Source organism: Hyperoodon ampullatus (genome assembly GCF_949752795.1).
Source record: "Hyperoodon ampullatus genome assembly, chromosome: 10".
Lineage (NCBI taxonomy): Eukaryota > Metazoa > Chordata > Mammalia > Artiodactyla > Ziphiidae > Hyperoodon > Hyperoodon ampullatus.
In genome coordinates this window covers 75,076,881-75,099,482 of record NC_136923.1, presented here as the reverse complement: position 1 = coordinate 75,099,482, position 22,602 = coordinate 75,076,881, and the positions used below count along the sequence as shown (strand labels likewise).

Genomic DNA, 22,602 nt, shown 5'->3' with positions numbered 1-22,602 from the left:
TGACTCTTCCTCCCGCTCCACACCCCCTCCCCTCTCATGCAACCCCTTAGGGGCTGGAGGCTCTACTTCCCTGGAGTGCTAGATCCCAGGGGGACTTGGTGTGGGAGGGAGGTAAGAACTGGGGGGGCAGCCCCTGATCCACCTGCCCCCAGCAGGTCTCCAGCCAGTACCCCCCTGGCTCTTATTAACCCTTTCCTGATCATACTACTAGCCCAGGGGGACACTGATCTGGGGGGAACCCTGTCCACACCCCTCTTTGCCCCGGGGCCGGCTCGGGGCTCTCCTCACTGAGGTTGGGGGGTTCCCTCCCTCCCTCCATGGTGGGGGAGAGCGGTGAAATCCCCAGGTTTAAATACCTTAATGAAAGCAGGGGATGGGGAAGGAAGGGGCTTTAGATCTAATAAATTATTAGCGTTTTAGTGTCCGTGGGGGGCGGGGTGGGTGGGGGCAGGGCGTGGCCTCCAGGGCCCTCCCTCCCCTTACTGGTGAATCTCATTCTCTATGAGGCTGTCCTCACAAGACTGGAAGTCTGTGTCCGTGAGGCCGTCAGGCGGCATCAGCAGGTCCTCATCTTGGGACGAGGATGACGGGGGCTCGTCCCCTGAGCTCCCAGGACCCCCATCCCCATCCCCGTCAACTTCTGAGTCCTGCAGCACCTGAGCGATGTATTTCTGAAGGGGGAGAAGGGTGGGGGTGAGGGTGGACAGCTGCCCCTCGTGGGGAAGGGGTGAGGGAGGACCTCATGGCCTGTGAGGGGAGGGGCGGTGACCCTCTTCCTAGGGCGGGGTGGGGGCAGCCCCCAGCTGCTGAAGCCAGATCCCTCCCTGCCCCTGCTCAACACCCCCCCGGGGTCTGGAACAGGCTTCCCTTTCTGGATGACTAATGGCACACGCAGCTTTGGGGCTGGATCTCCACCAGAGGCTCTTCCCCACACTTGGCCATGGAGCAGGGCACTCACCGCAGATTTGGGGACAGCGGCAGCACTGGGGGGCCGTCCATTGCTTCTGGGGTCCACGGTATCTGTCTCCGTGTGCTCAATCTTGAGGGGCCCAGAACGAGTCAAGCAATGGGGGGAATGCCCTGGCCCTCAGCCATCATCACGACCCTACTCTCTCTCGGCATCCCTGCCCTCAGCTCCCAATCCCCCAACCCCACCCTGCTGAGATTCTGCCCTCGGCCACCTCCCTGCCCCCCCTGCCCCACACCTTGTAGTTGTGGGCACTGAGGTATTTGAAGTGTCCGAAGCAGACGTGGCAGAGACAGATGACGATGGTGATGACCAGGACCACGAATGTGAACATGGACGTGGGGGCTAGAAACCCTGGTGTCGGGGCGGGCAGAGAAAGGGCCGTTACCTCTCCTCCGGGTCCCCGTCCCACGGGCTTTTGATCCCTCTGAACGCACTCCCACACTCACATATGCTGGGGCCTCTCCCAGGCCCCGGGCCTGCGACCCCCGGCCCTCGTGGCCTCCCGTGGCCTGCTCTGCCTCGACTCTGGCGGGAGTCTCCTCTGCCCACCGCCCACCCCAGTCCCCGAGGGTGGGGGGCGGCCCTCACCCGTGCGCATGGTGGAAAAGAAGAGCAGCCAGAAGAGGCACAGGATGGGCGCAGCAACCACCTGGTTCACAGCCCCTGAGTGGATCTTCTTGTCCAGCTTGGCCGGCAGGTAGGCGTAGTAGAGATTGTACCTGTCTACCAGGTGCTTCAGCAGCATGTACATGAGCCCTGGGGGAAGCCACATGGGCCCTGACCTTGAGCTGCCGGACCTTTGTGTGTCTGTCATGGGTTGTCCTGGGCCTTTTGAGGTCACTGAAGGGCTGGTCCCCCTTCTTCTGCCCCAGGCCCAGTAGAGAATAGAGCCCCAAGCCCCTCGCAGGATCACGGAACCTCAGCTTCCACTGCCTCAACCCCTTCACTCTGCAGCCCCTCCCTAGGAATTCTACTATTAGAAATCCATTTGTTTGGGTCAGCAAGCATCCTCTTAAAACCCATATCGTTCTTCCTATCTCTGCCCTTAAACAGGTGAGTATAAATTAGGTGGTAAGTTCCATTTTCCTGGAGGTTGAGGGGATGGGAAATTTCAGATGAGGACAAGGTGGTTAGTTTGGGAGTTTGAAGCCTTCAATAACCAGGGAGGGTGGCGAGGGGTTAGGATGTTAGTGGGGGGAAAGGAGAGGCCACCAGTGGGGGTGATAATTGGGGTGAAGAGAAACTTTGCTAAATTTCTTCAGAAGGAAGAGGGACTTGCCCAGGTCACACGGTACCGCTACAGCAGGGTATTTCCATGAGTAGTAAGGACCACGCTGAAACCCAAAGGTCTTTCCTGACTTTACGGGGCTGTGTACAAGTGTGCCCATAGATTCTGTGTAGGACTGCGTGTGTGTATGTGTGTGTACACCTCAGTGGGCATGCGATGTGTGTCCAAGCATATCCACCTGAGTGAAGGCACTGGTGTGTGCAAACGTGGCTGTGCTGGAGAGACTTGGCCCAGGGGCCCAGCACACCAGCTGAGTCCAGCCTGAGCTGAGATGGCTTTTCCCCTCCTCCCCCCTGGCCGAGCCCCAGACTGAGCCAGGGACCGGGCGGGAGGCCCGAGGGGCCGGTCTCCCAGCCGGGGCCCTGTCCACTCGGGTGGCCTGCCTTGCTAGAGTGGAGCGGGAGAGGTCCTGGGTCCCCCCGAGCAGGGCCCAGGTCCCGGCGCGGCGGTGCCTACCGAAGGGCACGATGATGGGGCAGGTGATACTGTAGGTCATGACCACCGTGAAGACGCACATCATCCAAGCGTAGGCTGCGCCAAACTGGAACTCGTAGGCCTGATGCTGGGGGGGAGATGGGCAGGAGGGTAGCTTGGGGAGGGGCGGGGCGGACTGGAGGGGCTCAGGGCAGGTGGGAAGTGGGAGGGGGGCAGGAAAGAAGCCAGGGGGAAAAGGAACCCAATGTCCAGGGCAGGGCAGGGCGAAGCCGATGGAGAGAGGGGCTGTGGCTGAGACAGAGGTCAGGGTGGTCACACTGATGGGGCATCAGGAGGGGCCTTCGAGGCACGAGGGGCTGGCAGGCTTGTGGGCTTGGGAATGGGATGCCCAGAGCCCTCGTGTGGGGTTAGGGCAGAGGGACCCTAGGTCTAGACCCACACCTCCCCCAACCCCCATCACAGAAGACTAGACTGTCAGAACTGGCGGGGGCCTTCAGGGTCAGCTGTGTCAACCTGTCACTGTACACATGGGAAAACTGAGGCCCCAGACGGGAAGCGGGTAACCCAGGACCGCGGAACTCGCTGCCCAAGTCTCAGCACCCCGGGTGCCCCCACACTCTAGCACGGCGGCCACTGTTTCTGGTTGGGCCCACTAGGGGGCGCTGTGCGGACCGCGGCTGCCCCGGGTGGCCCTACCCGCTTCACGTTGCGCCTCTCGGCGGCCGAGCGCGCCAGGCAGAGCCGGATCATATACATGAGCAGGCCCGGGATGCGCAGCAGGTCCATGGCGTTGCCGATAAAGGCTGAGGCAATGACGTAGTTCACGAAGAACGCGCCGTTGTCCGGCAGGAACACGCACCTGCAGGCACCGGGTGCTCCAGCTCTGCACCCTTGGGGGACCCGGTGGCCCCCTGCCCACTGCCAGCGTGCCAGCACCCCCAACGTGCCTTCTTCCACGTGGACCCTTCAGGTCAGCCCTCAAAGCACCTGTGTCCCAGTGCCCCCTGAGTGTGAACCCCAGAGGCAGACGCCAGAGTGTCCACAGATGACTCCAAAGTAAGCCCCCAGACCCCCTCAGCGTGAGTGAGCCCAGAGGCACCCCTAGAACTTGTGCCCCATAAAGACCCCCGGAGAGAGTGCTTGAGACCCCTAAGGCCACCAGTGTCCAGGGTGTGATGCCGGAGGTTCCCCCCAACCCTCCCGTGACCCCGAAGACCCCCAAGGGTGGGAGCCCCAGCAATAACCAGAAGGCTCCCTGCCTTAGACCTTAACTTAACCCAGAGTCACCTCCGGAGTATGAGCCTCGGACACCTCCAGAACTCAAGCTCCAGAGACCCTACCCCAGAGATCTTCAGAGGGGAAAGCCCAGGGACCTTTGTCAGTACCCATGACACCCCAAGTGTGAGCCCAAGATTACCACAGATGGCCTAGAGCAAGACCCCTAGAGCTGGTGCCCACATAAACAGCCAAGGTTCACGTCCCCCAAGACCCCCTCAAAGGGATTCCCGGGGAAGTTGCGATTCCCAGAGAACTGCAGAGTCACAACTCTGGATGACAGCCCGAGACTTCAGAGGTGTTCCTGGAACTTGTGCCCCAGAAACACCCCAAAGTGTGAGCCCCAGAGCCCCCCATAGGCACTCTTAGGTGTGAGCCCAAGAGCCTTCCATAGATACTCAAAGGTGTGGCTCCAGAGACCTTCAGGGATACCTCTAGGAACCCCCATGTCACTCCCACAGTACAACCAAGATCCCACTATAGACCTCTCCAAACCTCCCGAGTGAAGCTCCAGACTTCCATGGTTAGTCCCAGGATACAAGCCCCAAAGCCCACCATAGAAACCCCCCAAGTGTGGGCCCCAAAGCCCCAAATACACCTCGGGGGTGACCTCAGAATCCAGAGAGGTTCCCAACACAGACCCCGGGACATCCCATGTATACACCCAGGACAGCCTGTGGGGCAACTTTTGGGATGATCCTGACTGTGATACAAGCCCCCTCCTCATCCCCGCTGCAGGGGTGGGAGCTTTGTTGCACCATCCCATGGGGGAATACCCACCCCCACCAACTGGTCTCCTTCCCTGGGGACCCCGGTCACTCACTCAAACCGAATAGCTGCCTCAGCCAAGAATTTCTTGTCAAAGAGCCAACGGAAGAAGAGGTCCAGGCTGAAGAGGAGAGGCGAGGAAAGGGGAGGAGAGGGGAGGTGTGGGGGAGCTGGAATGGCCCAGAACACCAGGGGAGGGGGAGGCCCATCCACAAGCTCTGGGGATCCCCCCAGACATGGGGCCCCTGGCTCTGTAGAGGAGGTGGGAGCCTGAGCTCCCCCTCCCCCTCGAGCAATCCCGGACCCCAGCTCCCATCCCCTCCTCCGAAACCCACCTGCTCAGTCCCAGCGAGGGCAGGAGCAGCACCATGAAGATGAGGAAGGTGTAGCACTTGTGCATGGTGGTCCTGTTCTCCCCAGAGCTGGGGCGGGGGACATGGGGGGGCAGAGGTCAGATGAGCCAGCCCCCATGCCTGCTCCCCCAGCTCGTATGGTGTCCCAGGAGGGTTCCCTGGGAAGGAAGGGGGGCTTCCCAAGGTGAGGATGCTGGTCACCATCCCTCCCTTGCCAGCTCTGGGACTGCCCAGGGCACGGAGCCTGAGGGCAGAGGCTGTGCGCCCAGGAGGACCACAGTGAGGCGTGGTGTGTGTGTAGGGGGTGTCTCACCGGGTCCAGTGGGCTTCAAAGAAGGCAGAGTAGTAGACGATGGTGGGGAGCAGGGCCGAGAAGCACCACAAGAGCAGGGTGGGGAAGAACTGGGTGATGATGGGGTTCTGCAAAGGGCAGAGGGGGGCAGTCTAGTGGGCCCAGCTTGCTTTGCTTACCTGCCCCCTTCCCCAGTGAGCCCTGGGCCTCCCAGCTCTCAGGGCCTCATGTCAGAAGTCCAGAACATCTGGGGGCCAGGGCCATATGTACAATCCCAGCATGAATAATATTAGTAGTTATCATCTGTGAACACCTACTGATCCTGTACTTTTCATGTATTAATTCTTACATTAATGATATTACCCCATTTTACAGATGAGTAAACTGAAGCAAAATGAGAGTCAGTAAATTAGCTAGTAAGCAGTGGGTGGGGGGGATTTGAACCCAGGCAGCCTGGGTCTTATCTATTATGCTATCATCACTCAATGATTTTCAAAGTGCCTTCTCATGAACTTCGAGGTTCCAAGGAGGTTTGCAAAAGAGGTGAGGGGAGAGCAGCAGAAATGCCCCCACACTCATTGCCATCTGAGCGACCTCGCTTTCTTACATTGGGTTTCATGTAAGATTCCTTTTGATGAAGGCCATCAGAATCCAAGTTTGGAAGCCAAGGGTCTGGTCTGACCCTTCACTCTTTGGTTGGAGAGACCGAGGGATTTGGAGAAGGACCTTGTTCAAGGTCACATGATCAGTTTGGAATGGCCCAGGCTCTCTCTTCCCTCAGAGCCCCTCTAGGCGTGTGTAAACCCAAGGGAGGCCTCTCCTAGGGGGAAGGTGGCAGGGAGCCCGAGGGAAGTGCACAGAGGGGTTTGCAGCCCATGGTCATGTGGGACCTACTTAGCGGGGCTGGGCTAGAAAAGCGGAACAGGAGCTGGACTGGAGGGCATGTGGTTCACTCCCCGCCTGCCACTGCCAGGAGGGATTTGGGGCCTGGTATCTGCGTTTGGGGACACGGTGTGGAGGGTTGGGGTGTGGGCCTTACATTGAGGTACTCCACGGGCTTGGTGACATTGAACTTGTCCATGGTGGTGATGATGATGGCCGGGGTGGTGAGGAAGAAGAGGAGGATGAAGAGGACAACATTGATGACCAGGCAGCGCAGCCACCAGATGAAACCACGGATGGAGAGGTGCTCCCTGGGAAGGTCCGGAGGCGTCACTCCAGGGCTGGACGCCTGATCCGTCCCCAGCGACACCTAGGGCCTCCCTCTCCTCCCTCTCCCCACTGGAGCCCACGCCGGCCCCACGAAGCCACCCCGCAATCCCCCTTTGCTCACCAGTAGATGTTCTGGGGGTCAGGGGCGTAAGACACGGTCCAGTTGGAGATGTGCAGGGACTCGCTGCAGGAGGAGGAGCGGGGCTCCCCGCGGCAGGTGCAGCCCTGGCACTTACACACGTTGAAGTCCTTCAGGATGCTGGGGGAGGGGGGCACGGTTACCTGGGACCTGGAGCCCCAGCTAGTCCCTAAGGGCCGGGGCGGGTGGGTGGAGCTCACATGGCGGTGATGGTCTCATTGTGGAAGGTGACAAAAGCCATGCCGAGAGGCTTCTCGTTCACTTTCTCCTTCTCCCGCTTGTAGTCCTCCTTCAGCTTCTGCTCCAGCTTCGTGTAGTACTCAATGGCCTCCACCTGCCAGGGCGGGTGAGGCAGGGCCCTGGTCAGAGCCGCCGGTCCCTGCAGCACCCAGCGGGCACTGCCCAGAGCTGACTGCAGCCCAGGCACTGCTTTAAGCTGTCCGTCCACTCGCTTATCCTCACAACTACACTGGGAGGTGGGTACAAGTAGCTCTGTCCTACAGATGAGGAAACTGAGGCATGGAGCAGTCCAGAAACTTGCCTAAAGCCACAGAGCTAGTAAATACAGCAAGCTGTCTTCTTGGCTGACCTCTTCTGATTTAGGGTTTGAAAACTTGGTCACTGTAGGGATAGGGGGCAAACCCAACAATGGGACTAGGGCTTCCAGGAACAGATGGGGACCTGCTTGCGGTCCGCACCCCAGCTTTGCTTCCTCTGGGAGTCTCTTCACCTTGGGGTATTTATGTGCAAGGTGTGCGTGCGTGTGTGTGGGTGTGCGTGCGTGTGTGTGTGCGTGTGTGTGTGTGTTCCTGGGGATGTGGGACGGGCCCCACCGTGGGGTGCATCCATCTTCACTGTGACCTGTCTCCCCGGGACCTTCCAACTCCCACCCTCACCCATCAGGAGTCTGGGGGCGCTGAGGCCTGAGCTGAGGCCAGGACGCTCTGTACCTGCTCGCAGCCTTGCACCACACAGCAGCAGAGGTGGCCGCAGGGCTTGGGGTTGATCATGGTGGGGACGTTGTCCTTGCTTTGGAGGTTTGTGAAGTAAAGCTTTCCCCGCTCGGCCTTCTTCCTGTGGGACCCAGGTGCCCGGTCACCTACTGCCCAACTGGGTCTGGCTGGAGGATGGGTAGGTAGCCCAGCTAGGGGGTCATGCAGTCCACTCCCCAAGGACAGGGGCCACCTTACTCTTTGGTTTGTTTAGGATGCATAGTTCAGACATGTCCCCAGCCCAGTGTCTCCCCACCATCCCTTGAGGGGCAGAAGTTCTTCCCATAGTCTGGCCTAAGTTTCGCACACTGTAGCTGAGGAAGGGTAACAGTGGGCCCCTTTCCTCTAACCTCCAGGCCTTGCTCTTTCCAGAGCTGAACTGACAGGCATTCCAGGGGGTGAATTAAAATCAAATGCCCCTTGGGAATTCCCTGGCCGTCCAGTGGTTAAGACTCTGCGCTTCCACTGCAGGGGGCACGGGTTCGATCCCTGGTTGGGGAACTAAGATCCTGCATGCCATGAGGCATGGAAAATCAAATGTCCTGGGAAACACCTGGAAGGGAAGCCAGGCTCTTGAGTGGCAGCCAAGATGCCCTCCACAATGGGCAGGGGGCCCTCGGGTGTTGCCCCTGCCCCCAGCCCCATTACCTCTCTGCATCAAGGAACATCAGGCGAGCCACGTTGTAACATGGGCGGGCTTCCAGAACCGTGCAGTTGGGGTAGGCCTCCCTGAAACACAGTCCACCATCATCCTCTGCAGGGACCCTGCCCACCTGCCCCCAACTTTCCCCTGTGACCCCATCACCTTCAAGACACACAGCCCCAATGCAAGCTCCCTCTTTCTGAGTCTGCAAAAATGACAGCTCCCGAGAATAAAACTTTGAAATTCTTCCTCATGCTTATCTGAGTTGGGGGAGTGTACACACATAGGCGGGGGCATGGATGGACCCAGACGTGAGCGTGTACCTACGGGGCGCTGGGGACACCACGGCTGTGGTCTGATTCTTGTCTGGGGCTGTGAACTTTAAGTTGAGAGAAACTGTTTCTAGTATGGTTGTTCTCTTAACCCTGCTCCTAGAAGACCTGATTACAGTCCAATACTTAACCTTGACCATCAGCTGACCCCAACCAACCCACAACCCTGGGCTACAGAATGATCTCTGGCCCAAGACCGACCAGAGGTTGATCCTGAAACCTGACCTGAGATTGACCTCTAACCCTGGCCGGAGACTGATCCTTTAACCTGACCCAAACTGATCCATAACCCAGACCCAATACTGACCCTCAAATCCTGACCCGAGATTGACCCCACCTTGACTTAAGACTGACCAGATAGACTCTCAGTGCCTGGTACCTGGCAGGGCTCGAGTGATGCTTGCAGGCTAAGTGGAGGAGCACTTCCTTTTTCATCCTGATCACACAGGGCTCCTTGATCCTAATCCCTAATCTAAACTGAGTCCCTGTCTTTTTCTTTCTTTCTTTCTTTCTTTTTTTTTAATTTTTAAAGAGGAAATACCAAGTGTTAAAGATTCAGGAGACATGCTTCTAAAGTAACAAGATGGACCAAACCCACGAGAATTTGGAAACTTAAATCTGGGATGGGGTCCTTGAAAAGCACTTCCCAGGAGGCTTCAGACTTTTCCCCAGACACTGCTATTGCTCAAACCATTTTAGGGTTCCTCTTTGGAAGGACCTTTAGCCCTGTGGCAGGCTGAGCTCTCATTTTCACCCGACTAATCTCTAATCCCCTAATCCCCACCACACAGGTTCCCTGATTTTGTACACAGGATAACCCCTGATTGTGCTGGGTCAGTCCTCCAACCCAGACAGACTGCAGACCTGGACCCCAGACCCTGCCTGATGCTGACAGCTAGCCAGGGGCTCCATGAGGACAAGGGCTGCCTCCTGCTCAGCACCATATACCCAGGCCTGGGCCAACAGCCTGCACATAGTAGGTGCTCAGTAAATACCCACTGTGCTGTGGAATGAACGGGTCAATGAAATGGCTGTTCCATAATGCTCACCGTACCGATCCTAAAAACTCCAGTTAGGACTGCAGTCTCCCCAACCCCTGCTCATAGGCTGACTGCTATTTTTAATCAGACTGTTTCCTAAACAAAATCACCCACTGACCCCTGAAACAGACAACTTGGACAGTGAGCTCCCCACCGATCAAGTCTGGCTCTTCTTTGTCTCCCTGGGATGAAGCACATAGTAAGTGCACAATAAACAGTGTACTGGATCAATGGATGCTTGACTCACAGGGTTCACTCCCTCACTGCACTCAGGGCTCTGCTCTAACCTCACCCTGCCAGAACCCCTGCTGCCCACCCCATCGGAAACTGCAACCCTCCCTGACCCTGCTCACCCTGTCCCTCTCCCTGCTTTGGTTTTCTTCTTAGCACCTACCCCTACTTGACTAGTTCATTTCTTTGCTAACTGCCTCGCCCCACTAGAATGTAAGCAGATGAGGGCAGGGGCTTTTTCTTTGTTTCCTGCCATATCCCCAAACTCCTGCCCCAGTGCAGGCACATAGCAGGTGCTCAAAGGATCCCTGTTAGTAAAGGACTTGTCTGTACAAGCTGACGGCTGATTCCACTTGAATGGTAACATTAAGATGTCACCTAATTCTCAGCACACACTGTCCTTTATCCTGACCCAGCCTGCCCCCTAATGCTGAGCACCGCTTGAACCCCAGATGGGACCCCAAATCATTTTCTCACACTGACCAATGACTGATGATCTAATTTTGGCTGCTGTTCTATAAACTGTATGAGGGTAGGACTTGTTTCTAATTGATTTATGCCTGGCGCACAGAAGGTGACCAATAAATGCATGTGGAATGAAAGAGTATTCACCCACAAATGCCTGTCACAAACCAGTCCTTCTCCTGTAATACAGGAGCCTGGAATCCAACCCCAATCCAGTCCTGATCTAGGACGACTACTGACTTCTCATCCAGACCTCACTAAATCCTGATCCTGACCAGAGACGGAGCCCTGATCCAGACCACCAATGTCTCTAATCAGAACTACTGGACAACTCCTAATACTGACCCCAGACCAATCCCTGAGCAGCCCCTGGACTGGCCCCTAAAGCTGGCCTCTGCATTGCAAACCCCCGAGAGCCTGATGGTCTCGTGTTCATTTTTATAGTCCCCAGGCCATCACAGTGACCTCAACAGCACCTGAGAACGTTTGCTGAATGGACAGATGGATGTGTGATAGGATCCCTAATCCTGTACACAGACTGTTCTGGCCACCTGGAGGTGTATATCCACCCCATCACTTAGACAGACTTCCAGCTAAAAAGTGTCTCGGAGAACATGCAGTCCAGGCTCTCCTGGGCTCCCTGAGGATCCACTGAAAGCCGAGGAGCTTCTCCCTGCTAGTCTGCACGCAAGCTCTGGAATGCCACGCACAATTCTGAGACAGCCACACACCCCAAGGGCCCGTGGACCTGGGGCAGACAATCCATGACCCTGTTCAAGCCAGGAGGAGAGGCCCAGGGGACTCATTTTTCAAGTATTTCTCCTGCTCTTTGAGGGCTCTGAAGTCTAGCCCAAGTGCTAGACCACCCTGGAGTCAGAGAATTCTTCCTTAGCCTAACCTCCACCCCTCACTGCAGCCCTTGACCCCCCCAAGAGAGAGGCGTGTGAGGATGCGCTTGGAGATGGAAAGCAAAGAAGGGTCCACAGGTCCTAGGGATGGGGGTGGAGGAGCTACTCACTCAAAATGCTTCTTGATCTTCTCTGACTCTGCATATTTGGAGATTCCGTTGATGAAGAGAGTCCGCTTCACCTGGGGTGAGATGGGGCAGGTTGGCCTTCCTGAGGCTCCGATCCAGGAGAATGCAGGGAGGGGTGGGGAATAGGTGAGCAGAGAGGAGCAGACAAGAGTAGAAGGAGGCCTTGGGAGAAGCCAGGCCCAGGGAAAGCAGGGGGAGTGTTTCTAATAGAAATCAGGCAGTGAACAGAGTGAGAGCCCCAGGCCCCTTGCTCCCTGAGGGGTTACACAGTGGGAAGAGGGGGTTCTACTCTCAGATCCTCAGGCTGTGAGGCCCCAGCACAGTGGGTGGCATGCAGTGGGTATTCAGTACTGGTTTTGGGAGTGAATATTGAAGGAGAGAGACAATCACTCCCGTAATATCCACTGCAGATATTTCCTGCCCCGGTGCCTTCCACGCACGGCCTCACCTCACCCCCCACCTACGTCGGGAGAGGGACTGTTCTCTCATTTCACGGATGAGGAAACTGAGGCTGGGAGAGGTCACTTAACTGGCAGGATGGTGGGGCAGAGGAATCCTGAGCTGCTGAGCCAGGATTCAAAGCCAGCTGGCCTCACCGGGAGCCGATACGCCTTAGGACTTGGGCAGGAGAGGCCTGGAGGGAAGGGGAGGGGCTGGGCTCGGGCGCGGACCTGGGCTCGGCTCCACTCACCAGGTCGTCCTCCTTGTAGCGCATCTTGGAGGTGTGTCTGCGCATGCTGTAGACGGTGAGCAGCAGGTACAGGAAGGCGAAGGAGGTGTGCAGCCAGAGCAGGTTGTTCCTGGCGGGCAGAGGGATGCGTGGAGCCACCGGGGTTGGGAACACTCTCAGACACCCCCAACCTCCCACCGTTAATTAAACCCTGGTACAAGGCCCCTCTAGAGCACTTCTGATCCCCTCCCAAGGTGGGCCCCACACCCCACATCCTCTAGACCCCAAGATTGTTCCATTCCAACTGAAATGTCCCCAAGAAGTCATCTCTTCATGCCCTACCTGCTGGCTATACCGCCCTCCAACCATCACCAGCCAGGCCTCCTTGGCCCGGGGTCGCACACGGCTCTTCTTTGTCGGCCACCCCTGGGATCTGCTCCTTCTGTTTCCATCCCAAGCCCTCAGGGACCCACAGCCATCTCTGCAGCCTCAGCATCTCTCTCCTGAACACTCCCCTTTTCCTCTCCTCCCTGTTCCCACCCAGACCCTGGCCGCAGACCCAGGCCTCACTGACCAGCTTCCCACCCTTACCCTGATTTCAAGTTGGCAATGGTGGTTCTCCCGAAGCTGTAGGCATTGTTCTCTGGGGGGGGGGTGGGAGGAGGGAGAGGACGACGGTGGGGTCAGGGCACATCCTCTCCTGCCCCCTCCTCTCCCCGCCCCGCCCATCCTGGCCCTCACTGACCCAGCAGGTCCCCTGAGAAGTTGACGGGCAGCACGATGCCTACGGAGAGGACGCCCACGACCACCAGCAGCCCAATGATGTGTCGCTGGAAGGACAGGTAGTGCACAGCGTCGCCGCCACATTTATCCCGGATCTCGTCATCCCTGCAGGCGCCGGGGACAGAGGGATGCGGTGAGGACCAGGGCGACAGAGGGGCCGCTTGGCTCGCCTGCCCTTGCCCACCCCAGCCCACGTCCGCCCTAGCCCCTGCCAGTCTGGCAGCAGCACGGGGTTGAAAGGGGGAGCTCTGGGTCCCCCATGTTCTGGGAGGGGAGGGAGGAAAGAGAGAGAGGGAAGTGGGGGGAGAAAAAGGAAGGATGCAGAGAGAAGGGGAGGGAAAGGGAAAATAGGGGAGGAGGAGAGGGATGAGGGGCGAAGAAAGAAAAAGAAGGGGGGAAAGAAAGAAGGAAAAGAAGAAGGAAGACTGCAGAGAGGAAGAACAGTGAGGAATGGGGAGAAAAGTAAGAGGATAATCTGGAAAGGGAGGACGAGGATGGGGGCAGGTAGAGGCAGAGGCGGGAGGGAGGAGGGAGGTCTGGGAAGCAGTGGTGCTTTAGGGGTGCTGGCGAAGCCCTTTAGACTTGGGGAGGGGCCCCAGGGGCCCAGGGGCGAGGGCGGTGGTGGTGCTGACCTGTCCGGGCTTCCTGCCTCCTTCAGGGCTCACTGCCTGCCTGCCGCACTCTGGCTCCATCTCCTCACTTCTGCCTGCCAGATCCTGGCTCCTGCCTGCTGCTGGCTGGCTGCTCCCAGCCTACCTGATGCCCCCACCCGCTAGCTGCCCGAGGCTCTGAGGTGGTGGCGTGAGCCCCTGCTCTCATGGGGTGGCAGGGGTGGGGAGAGCTGAGGGCAGAGCGGGACCCCAGGCAGGGGGGTGCACAGGAGACTGTCGGGGGGTAAAGTGAGGCCGGCTTGCAGGAACAGCAGGGGCCTGGCTGCCTGGAGCAGGGAGGAAGGTGCTGGGCTGGCTAGGAGTGCTAAGGCCCTCAAAGCTGCTGGTCTCTGGACTTTGTAGGGAGATGACAGGTCTGAAGTTTCTCTCTGTTTCTTTCTTTCTTTAGAGCCTGAAGACCGTTCACTTACTTTATCCTGAAGATGGCTGTCAGCCAGGAACAGAAACCCTGCGGGGACAGAGGGCTATCGGCTAGAGTCCTCACCCCACCAGCCCGAGCCTCCCTTCCCCCTCAAGCCTGCCCTCCACCCAACCCCGACCTCGTACCCACCTGCAGGCTGTGGCTCACCTGTCACAGCTCCCACAGTCCCCACAGAAACTAGCTCATCCCCAGAGAAGGGGACAGGAAAGGTGCCAGCCCTCAGAGAAGAAAAAGGACCAAGGCCAAAGGGGGTCATCGGCGGACCCTCGTGCCCAGAGTGCAGATCCCCACAAACACCCAAGGGGGCAGCAGAACTGGAGAAAGTCCTGAAGTTGTGTGGGCCAGGGTGGGGATGGGTGGGGTTCAGGGCTCTAGGAAGGGACCTCAGGCCTGCAGCTAACATGGAGAGTTTGCAACGTGGCTGCCAAGAGCAGAGTGGTGGGCCACGCTGCCCAAGGTCCTGCACCTACCTTCCAGGATGCCCCAGAGGGACCAACCCAGGGTCACTGTGAGCTGCAATCTCCTGCTCTCAAGCCCCAAGGCTTGTCTTCAGACAGAGACCCCACTCAGGGCAGAGTGGGGATACGTGGGGCAGGGTTGGACAGAGAGACCCTCCCCCAACTTCCTACCGGGAGGAGGTACAGACATAACACGGGATGAGGGAGAGAGGTGCCCTCCAGCTGAGATGCAGGACTGTGCTACCTGTTGCCAACATCACCTGAGTCTGGGGATCATCTGGACACCTCTGGCTGGCAGGGGTGATAGCTTTGCTTTGCCACTTACCAGTATGAGTCCAACTCAGGAAGCTGACAGGCCTCTTTTGCTATAGCGGCTACAGGAGCTGCCGCCCCCAGGGCCCATAGCCTAAGCTGGACTGATCAGTGCCACCCTAGGGCCTGAGGATTAGAGTTCTGACCAGGATTAGAGTTCTGACCCCGGCAGAATGACAGAGGGCCAGGCAGGTAATGTCGGAGTGTGGTGTCTGACCTGAAAGGGGTCTGGGGTCCCCTTGCATCACCAAGTACATGCCTTGTCTACAGGGGCCCCTGCCCCTCAGCTCCAATCTGCAAGCAGGTCAGCTGGCCCCAGGCAGCCAGGGGCTGCCAGCCTGCAACCTCTGAGCAGCACAATGGATTGTGTGTTTTGCTAGGTGGGCCTGGAAGGCTCATTATTACTTCTAGAACCACATCTAAGAAAAAAGTCGCCCTTAGCATCGATCACTGGAGGCGGGCACAGAACTCTATCACGGCAAATGACATTTAGAAATCACAGATGTTCAACCTATGCTGGTTTGGAGGCTGCCATAGAAGACAGAGCCAGGAGTTCTGGGTCCAGGGGCTACCCCGTGACTCCCAGACAAGCGTTACGCTTGCTGAGGAAAAGGCCACACTCCATAGGCCCTTGACTCCATAACACTGGAAGCTACAGGCTGCTGAGCCCACCTGCCCTGGAGGAGGGGGTGATAAGAAGTTGGGGAGAGGGCACTCACATTGTCTCTTTGGTCAAAGTCGACGGAGCTGGAGACAGACGTGAGACGCTCATACCGGTCATGACTGTCCCCGTGCATAGCTGAGGCCACACTGGGGGTGGGGAGACGAGAGATCAGAGAGCTGGTGAGTCCGAGTCCCTGGGGAGCCAGGTGAAGTGGGTGGGCTTCCACTCCAGAGTTCCAGGGTCCCGACAAGGCACAGAAAGCACAGAGGCAGAAGCAGGGATGAGTGACTGCTCTCTCCCTGCCTCCCTTAAACCCGCCCCTTCCCTTCAGGGGACCCGGGGGACCTGGGGAGCACTGATGCAGGGCATGGGGGTGAAGGGAGGGGGTAGTGTTCATCAGCACCCCGTGGAGGTTGAAGGAAGAGTGTGAGCTGGCCCTGCAGTTCCGGAGCTGACCAGTGGGGGATGGGGGAGCAGAGCCCACACCGGGCACAGGGCAGTGGAGGGCGTGCGGTGAAGGACAGGCTGGGCCAGCAGAGCCCTAGAGGGGCTGGGGGTGAGGGGGGCTGGGGGGTGTCCTCCACCCTCCCTGTTCCCTGACCCCAGCCGCTGCTGAAACTCCAATGCCAGGCCTATAGACAGAGACGGTGATGGACACAGAAGGCCAGACTCTGAACTTCTCTGGCAGCCCCCCTCCCAGGCCTCCAGAAGTGAGCAGGGAACCCTGGAATAGGAAGAACTAGCTGTTAGGGGGTGAGAAGCCACTGGAGACACCCAATCTTGTCTCTGCAACCAACAGGATGACTATACTGTGGGCTCTCGGGAGGATGGCTCCTCCACCCCAGCGAACCCGGACTGCTGAGGCCTGCGTGTATGGGGCACATGGGGAGGGTTTTCTCCCAGGCTGGGGGCCGGAGGGAGAGATGGGGGAGTGTGGCAGAGACAAGCTGGGGAGCCCCCTGCTCTGCAAAGCACACCACCTGTGTTAATCCGAACATGAGCCTGCAGAGGAGAAAGCTGAAAAGAGAAACCGGCAACGTGGCAGGAAGAGAAGAGAAGCATGAAAGAGAAGAAAAGGGAAAGCTGGTTTAGTGGGGATGAGGGGGCTGCTGCCCCACATACTATTCCTGTTCCACTCGGTCCCTCTCCTGCCGCTGGTGCCTGGGGACAGAGAACAGACAGAGTTAGCGGGGGCAGGGGTGGGTCTCCAGGGACTGGCAAGGGACAAAGGCCCAGCTGTGGGCCCTCATGCCCCCACGCCCGCTCGGGGACCAGTCCCTCTTCATCCCCCCACCAAAGAGGATGAGAACGGGCTGGCTCTTCTCCTATCCCCGAGGAGTGTGGACGAGATGTGTGGGTGCACGTGTGTTGTGTGCGCATGTGCGTGCACACGCAAGCCTGCGTGTACGGGTAGGGGCGGGTCCCGGAGCCTTACCTGTCCGCATCTGTCACCAAGGCCAGCCGCCCATAGTCCCAGGCCACCTTCCGGAGGATAGAGAACAAGAACAGCAGTGCCTGAGGAAGGAGAGGGTGGTTGGCAGGAGGAGAGGTCGTTCATCCCCTGGACTAGCCAGGACGGCAGGGCAGAGGGGCAGAATTTTTGTCTTAGAAAGGGATGACTCTGGCTGGGGTGAATGGTCAGAGGCTAGGCTTGGGCTGGGTGATGGGCATTCCCTCCTGCAGTCATGCCTGGAGAGTCAGGGGCAGGTGGGAGAGTGGTTAGAGCTGCAGATGTTGGCCAGCTATGTACAGGGTGTGAGTGCCAAGGGTGGAGGGTGGCATGTGGGCACTCACAAGGAAGCACATGAAATCCAGAGCCAGCACGGTGGGGACGCCCCCGAACGGCAGGCCCTGCAGGACGGTGCTGCGGATGCGGGCACTGTAGCAGTAGTCCTTGGGATTGCTGTTGTTGAGGGCTGTGGTGCCCAGTGTGGCCAGCAGGAAGGGCAGCATGGCTGCTACTGCCGCATGGTCCTCCTGGGAAGAGGGCAGAGCAGTCAGCTGGGCTCGGCCCCTGTCCCCCTCACGGTTCTGTTCATGGCTCCGGCAGGATGGGCGTGGGCAGGGGACAGTGAGGGCAGATCCCCGGGCTGCCTGGGTGGGTGGAAGCTGTGGCCTCTGGAGATAAGGGCCTGGGGAGGGGAGGGTTGAGTCACATGGATTTACCTTCACTGGCTCTCGGGATGCAACCCCACCCTGGATCTAGAGAACTTGGCTCAGGTCTGGACTAGGGAGACTGGTTTTTCTAAGCTGGAAGCTGTCTGTGAGTCTCTAGCATTTACCTCCTACCACCTCCATACACACACATTGCCTCTCCCTCCCTCTCTCTCTCTCTTTCCCAACACAAACCCTCTGCCTCTGTCTCTGTCTCTGTCTCTGTCTCAGGCAGGGGGCAGAGCTGAGCCTGAGGGAAGATGGGGAGGGTTCTTAGGTCTAAGTGGAGGGGTTTCTAGGCCAGAGGAGGATGGGTCAGGAGCCAGTTACCTAATCTTGATCTTTTCTTTCTACCCCTATTAGAAAAATGGCATGGTTTCATTTGTTCAGTTTTCAACTCTGTTAATCACCTTCCCAATATAATTGGCTTCAAAATAAGATGTTCAGCTTTAGAATTGTCCCTCTGTCCTCAGAGTAGGGGTCTGAGGATGGAGTCAGAGTGGGAGGTCCATTAAAAAGCAGGACTTCTGGGGCTTCCCTGGTGGCGCAGTGGTTGAGAATCCTCCTGCCAATGCAGGGGACACGGGTTCGAGCCCTGGTCCGGGAACATCCCACATGCTGTTAGCAACTAAGCCCGTGCACCACAACTACTGAGCCTGCGCTCTAGAGCCCGCGAGCCACAACTACTGAGCCCCCTCACCACAACTACTGAAGTCCGCATGCCTAGAGCCCGTGCTCCGCAACAAGAGAAGCCACCGCAATGAGAAGCACACACACCGCAATGAAGAGTAGCCCCCGCTCGCTGCAACTAGAGGAAGCCTGTGCACAGCAACGAAGACCCGATGCAGCCAAAAATAAAGAAATAAATTTATTTTAAAAAGTAATCTCTGAGAGATTAAAAAAAAAAAGCAGGACTTCTGGGTTTGTGTGACCTGCCTCACTCACCCCAGCTATACCTGTTTACCCTCATTCTTTTTCCTGGGCCATGGCAGAAACTACACCTTTCCCCGCTCCAGCCTCCTCACCTCTTATCAATTTTCTTTGCACCTGAGTTGTGAGGACTACAACTCCCAGAGTGCCCTGCTCCTGCCCCTGGAGCAGGGCAGGCTGGGAATGCCATGCCCTGCAGCAAGCTTTTCCATTGGCAAAGGAAGGGAGAGTGGGTGGCGGCCTCTCACCTGGCCCAAGCCCCCTGCAGCCAGGGTAGTGTCCTCCGGCCTGGTTCCCTGCCACTGTCTGGTTGTCCAGCCCTCTAGGGTCTGGTGGATGGGTAGGGAGGAGGAGGAAAGGGGCAGCCAGCCTGGATGCCTGGGTTCTGCAAGTGCCTGGGGACCGAGCTGAGCCCGGTTCTGGGGAGGCTCCTGGGGTGGAGGAGAAGTATGGCTGTGGCACCACTGCCCCACCCCCATCCTACTGGAGGGCCCCTGGGGGCCCCTTCTGCTGACAACACTGAAGCTCTGCCTTGTAGGGGTGTGTGTGGGGAATCCCCAGGGAAGAAAGGAAACCAGGCAAAGACAGAGAACAACAAACCTAGAATCGGTGACTGTAACTGGAAAGCAAGCGTCCCCCAGCCCCCTGGGGTGGTTTGGAGGGTTTCTCCTGCTCACCAATCCCATATTTTCCCCTGCCTCTTCCTAAAATTTCAACTGCAGGGCAAGACGCACCAGCTCTCAGATGGAAGGGAAGCTGGGGTTGTCTGTGTGTCTCACTTGGTCCCAGGGAGTCTCTGGGTTAGGAAGGCTAAGGGAATAACTGCCCTGTGTGTTATGCCTCCCTCTTCCTTTCCAGCCCAAGTTGCCTTAAAAAAAACCCCATTAACTTAGTAGTTGTAGCAGGTGCCATGTATGGAGCGCCCACTGTTTCAAGAATATATACATTTTTCATTTAATCATTGACACTCCAGGGTTGGATGTCATTGCCATTTTAAGATGAGGGCATGGGGCTCAGAGAAGTTAAGTAAGTTTCCCAAAGTCACACTGCTCATAAAATAATGGACCTGGGGATCAAACCTAGGTCAACTTCTTTCTAAAGCTTTAACACTTTTCAGGGTACCTTGATGCTTTTCTGATGCGCCTAGAACAGGACTCTGCAGACCACAGAAGCTTCACGAACACTCATTACGTGTTCTCTGGCTAGAGAACACCACAGCTCTGTGAGAATGTGTGTGTTTAGGTGTGTAAACTTGTGTAGATATGTGTATCTGTGTGTGTGTGGGGTGAGAGGTGGGGAGCTGGGTGACTACATGGCAGTCCACGGAAATGAAGAGAGTCGTTGGTCTCTAAGTGGGGGTGTGTATGTGGGTGTGTCTGGGAGCCTGGGTATGTAAACATAAGGTGCACCAGGAAAGGTTAAAGGTAGGTATAGGTATCTTGCTGTGGTAATTGGGGGGCCTCTACACAAGTCCCCCCTCCGTTAAGTCCCAACTCTAATGCACTCCAGAAATTGATCCAGCCCATACCCACCCCTTGCCTGTTTCCAAAACTCCAAGGCTCCACCAGGCCAGAATGTAATGGGTACAAACCCCTGGAGCAGCATCCCCCCTCCATTCTATCCTCTCCACTCCAAGGAGGGTGGAACATTCTGGGAGCTCCTACATAAGGGGACCCAGTAGAGTAGGTGAGGGTCCAGGTACGTGCTTAGTAACTGAAGTCACCAGGTCCATCTGCTGCCTCCCTCTTTACAGTCACAAAGCACTCTCCCCTCTGCAACTGCACTGCTCTTCCCACCTGCACCAACAGGAAGGCAGGGCACACTCCCCATTTGACAGGGCAGGAAGCAGGGACCGAGGTGGAGAAGCCACTCACAGGGAGGTCACAGGGCAGGAAAGGGTGGAGCCAGGGCTGGTGGCTCGGCTTGCTGACAGGGTACTCCAAGCTCTTAATTGTGGAGGCGGGGTTGCTGGGCTCAATTTCACCCAGAGCAGCTGCTCTCAAAGCCTTCACTGAGAGCAGATGAGAGAAGGGAAGAGACTGAGGCAGAATGTTTGGGGGAGGGAGGGGCAGTTTATCCACTCCACAGGGTTGCCTGAGCAGTGGTATCCCAGAATTTCTCTAGCCTGACACTGAGGCTTTAGCTGGAAGTGTGCAGGGAAAGTGATGGGGGATTTTATTTCTAGCTAACTGATGGTTACTTTATCATCAAGAAGTGTTTGCACGGTGGGGGTGGGGTGGGGAGGGAGCTATAAACTAAAAGTTTTTTTCTTAAAGAGTTACTAGGAAAGATTTAATTTAGGGCTTGGGATCATAGGAAGGCAGTGTGGTCTGTTGGGAGGAGATGAAGATGGAGGCTAGTTCTGTTACTATGTAACCTGGGCCTCAGTCTTTCAATATGTAACAAAGAGATATTAATGCTCTATTAAGAGAGATGGGCAAAAATGTATCCACAAATGGGGATAAAAGTGGTAGGAAAAGAATGCATTTATCAAATACCTATTTAACTCGTATTTTGCGCCAGGCACTGTTCAAAGTGCTTTACAAATGTTATCTTGTTTACTCGCCATCACAACCCTAGGAGGACACTGAGGTACAGAGAGCGTACATCACCTGCTCAATGGCACACAGCTAGTCTGTGATAGATCTGGGTATGGACCTAGGCAACCGGGCTCAAGCCCATGCTTTTAACCACTGCACTTTTCGGCCTCAGCCAACAGAGGAGCCACTTCCATCAGGATGCTGGGGGTTGGGGGCTGGGGGTTGCCAGCTACAGCTCTGGAGAAATGCCACATCCTATTTCTACCTGTTTGCCTTCCCTCTTGCTTCTAGCTCCCAGACCTTCCACCCTGGGTTTGTGATTTCAGGTTCTGAGACAGGTGTAGGGGACCAGCAACAGAGCCTGGTGGTTAAGAGTACAGGCTCTAGGATGAGACAGATCTGGCTTCTGACCTGGCGACACTACCTCACCACCCCGGGCCTCAGTTCCTTCGTCTGTAAATGGGGATAATAATTCAATCATGTGGTTGTTTTGAGGATTAAACAAGATGATTTAGGTAAAGCTCTTAATACAGTTCAAGGTACAAATGGATTCTAAAAAAATTAGCTACTGTTATCAATAAAGTGTGGAATAAAAGGGGTTGGTTTAATGAAGGAGAACTGGTAAAAAGCAAAATAAAACAGAATTTAATATGCTAGAACCCCTCAGTCTGGATGGGCTTCTTGTCTAGACCTAAGGGCTTACAATGCTTTCAGGACTCTGCCACCGAGTGGCAGAGAATGTTTCCAAACTCTTCAAACAAACTGATCCATCTATAGCAGGCTGAGAGGTGGGGGCATGGGAGGGTGGTGCTATGCCAGGATGGGTCAGAAGTTCAGGGAAGAGAACTCTTATTGATACACTACCAGGCAGGGTGCCAGGCTCTTTACCTGTACTATCTAGTTTGATGCCCATGAGTAATCTCGTAAGGAGATGGTAGTAAACATACTTTTTAACTGACACTAAGGTTCAGACAAGTTAAGTAACTTGTCAAAGTCGCACAGCTAAAGAATGGCAGAGCTGGAATTTGAACCCAGGTCTTCAAAACTGTTGTAATTGGAGGGAACTTGTAGGGTGTCCAAAAGGGGATTGTTAGCTACTCACCACCTGCCTTCTGCCTTGACACATCCCTACCCACCCACCCATAGGCCAAGACCCAACTGGGTGAGCCAACAGCAGGCCCCAGCATGTGCCACCTGGGGCATGCCAGGGCCTGGACCCTCTGGTACCCTGGAGGACAGTCATGCTGCCAGCACCCCACCCCCCAGCCCCCCACTGGAAGCCTGACAGACACTGTCACTCCCCTCCTCACATGTTCCTGGGAGGCAGGTCTGGGGGCCCCTCCTCAGGAGGGGCTAGGGCGGCCTCACTCTTCCTGGGCTGCTGCAGACCCAGGGAGAGGCTAGAGAGTAGTATTGGGTACAGAAGTCCTGGCCCTCCCGCCTGTGCGCCGCCCCCCCTCCAGGAAAGTGGAGTGCTGAGCGGCCAGACCTCCACCCAGGGGACCCAGGCAGGAAGCAGCACAGAGCC

At 56.9% G+C, this 22,602-nt stretch overlaps 1 protein-coding gene across 2 annotated transcripts; it reads right to left on the bottom strand.

Annotated features, from left to right (window-relative positions):
* TMEM63B (transmembrane protein 63B) lies at positions 1 to 17,436 on the bottom strand (the record flags this gene model as incomplete). Of its 2 annotated transcripts, XM_079712820.1 has the most annotated exons (23): positions 1 to 671; positions 959 to 1,039; positions 1,206 to 1,321; positions 1,559 to 1,726; positions 2,715 to 2,820; positions 3,390 to 3,552; positions 4,792 to 4,857; positions 5,072 to 5,158; positions 5,403 to 5,509; positions 6,421 to 6,574; positions 6,715 to 6,852; positions 6,933 to 7,066; positions 7,683 to 7,806; positions 8,373 to 8,453; positions 11,454 to 11,524; positions 12,163 to 12,271; positions 12,733 to 12,784; positions 12,887 to 13,029; positions 14,006 to 14,043; positions 15,506 to 15,596; positions 16,573 to 16,611; positions 16,886 to 16,965; positions 17,245 to 17,436. In XM_079712820.1, 23 exons carry the CDS (start codon positions 17,401 to 17,403, stop codon positions 480 to 482), a joined length of 2,499 nt encoding a protein of 832 aa, XP_079568946.1. In that variant the 3' UTR covers positions 1 to 479. The 2 variants fall into 2 exon arrangements, with proteins under 2 accessions (XP_079568946.1, XP_079568945.1); XM_079712819.1 differs by lacking the exon at positions 16,573 to 16,611 and having other exon boundaries at positions 17,245 to 17,403.
* Positions 17,437 to 22,602: the final 5,166 nt, after the last annotated feature.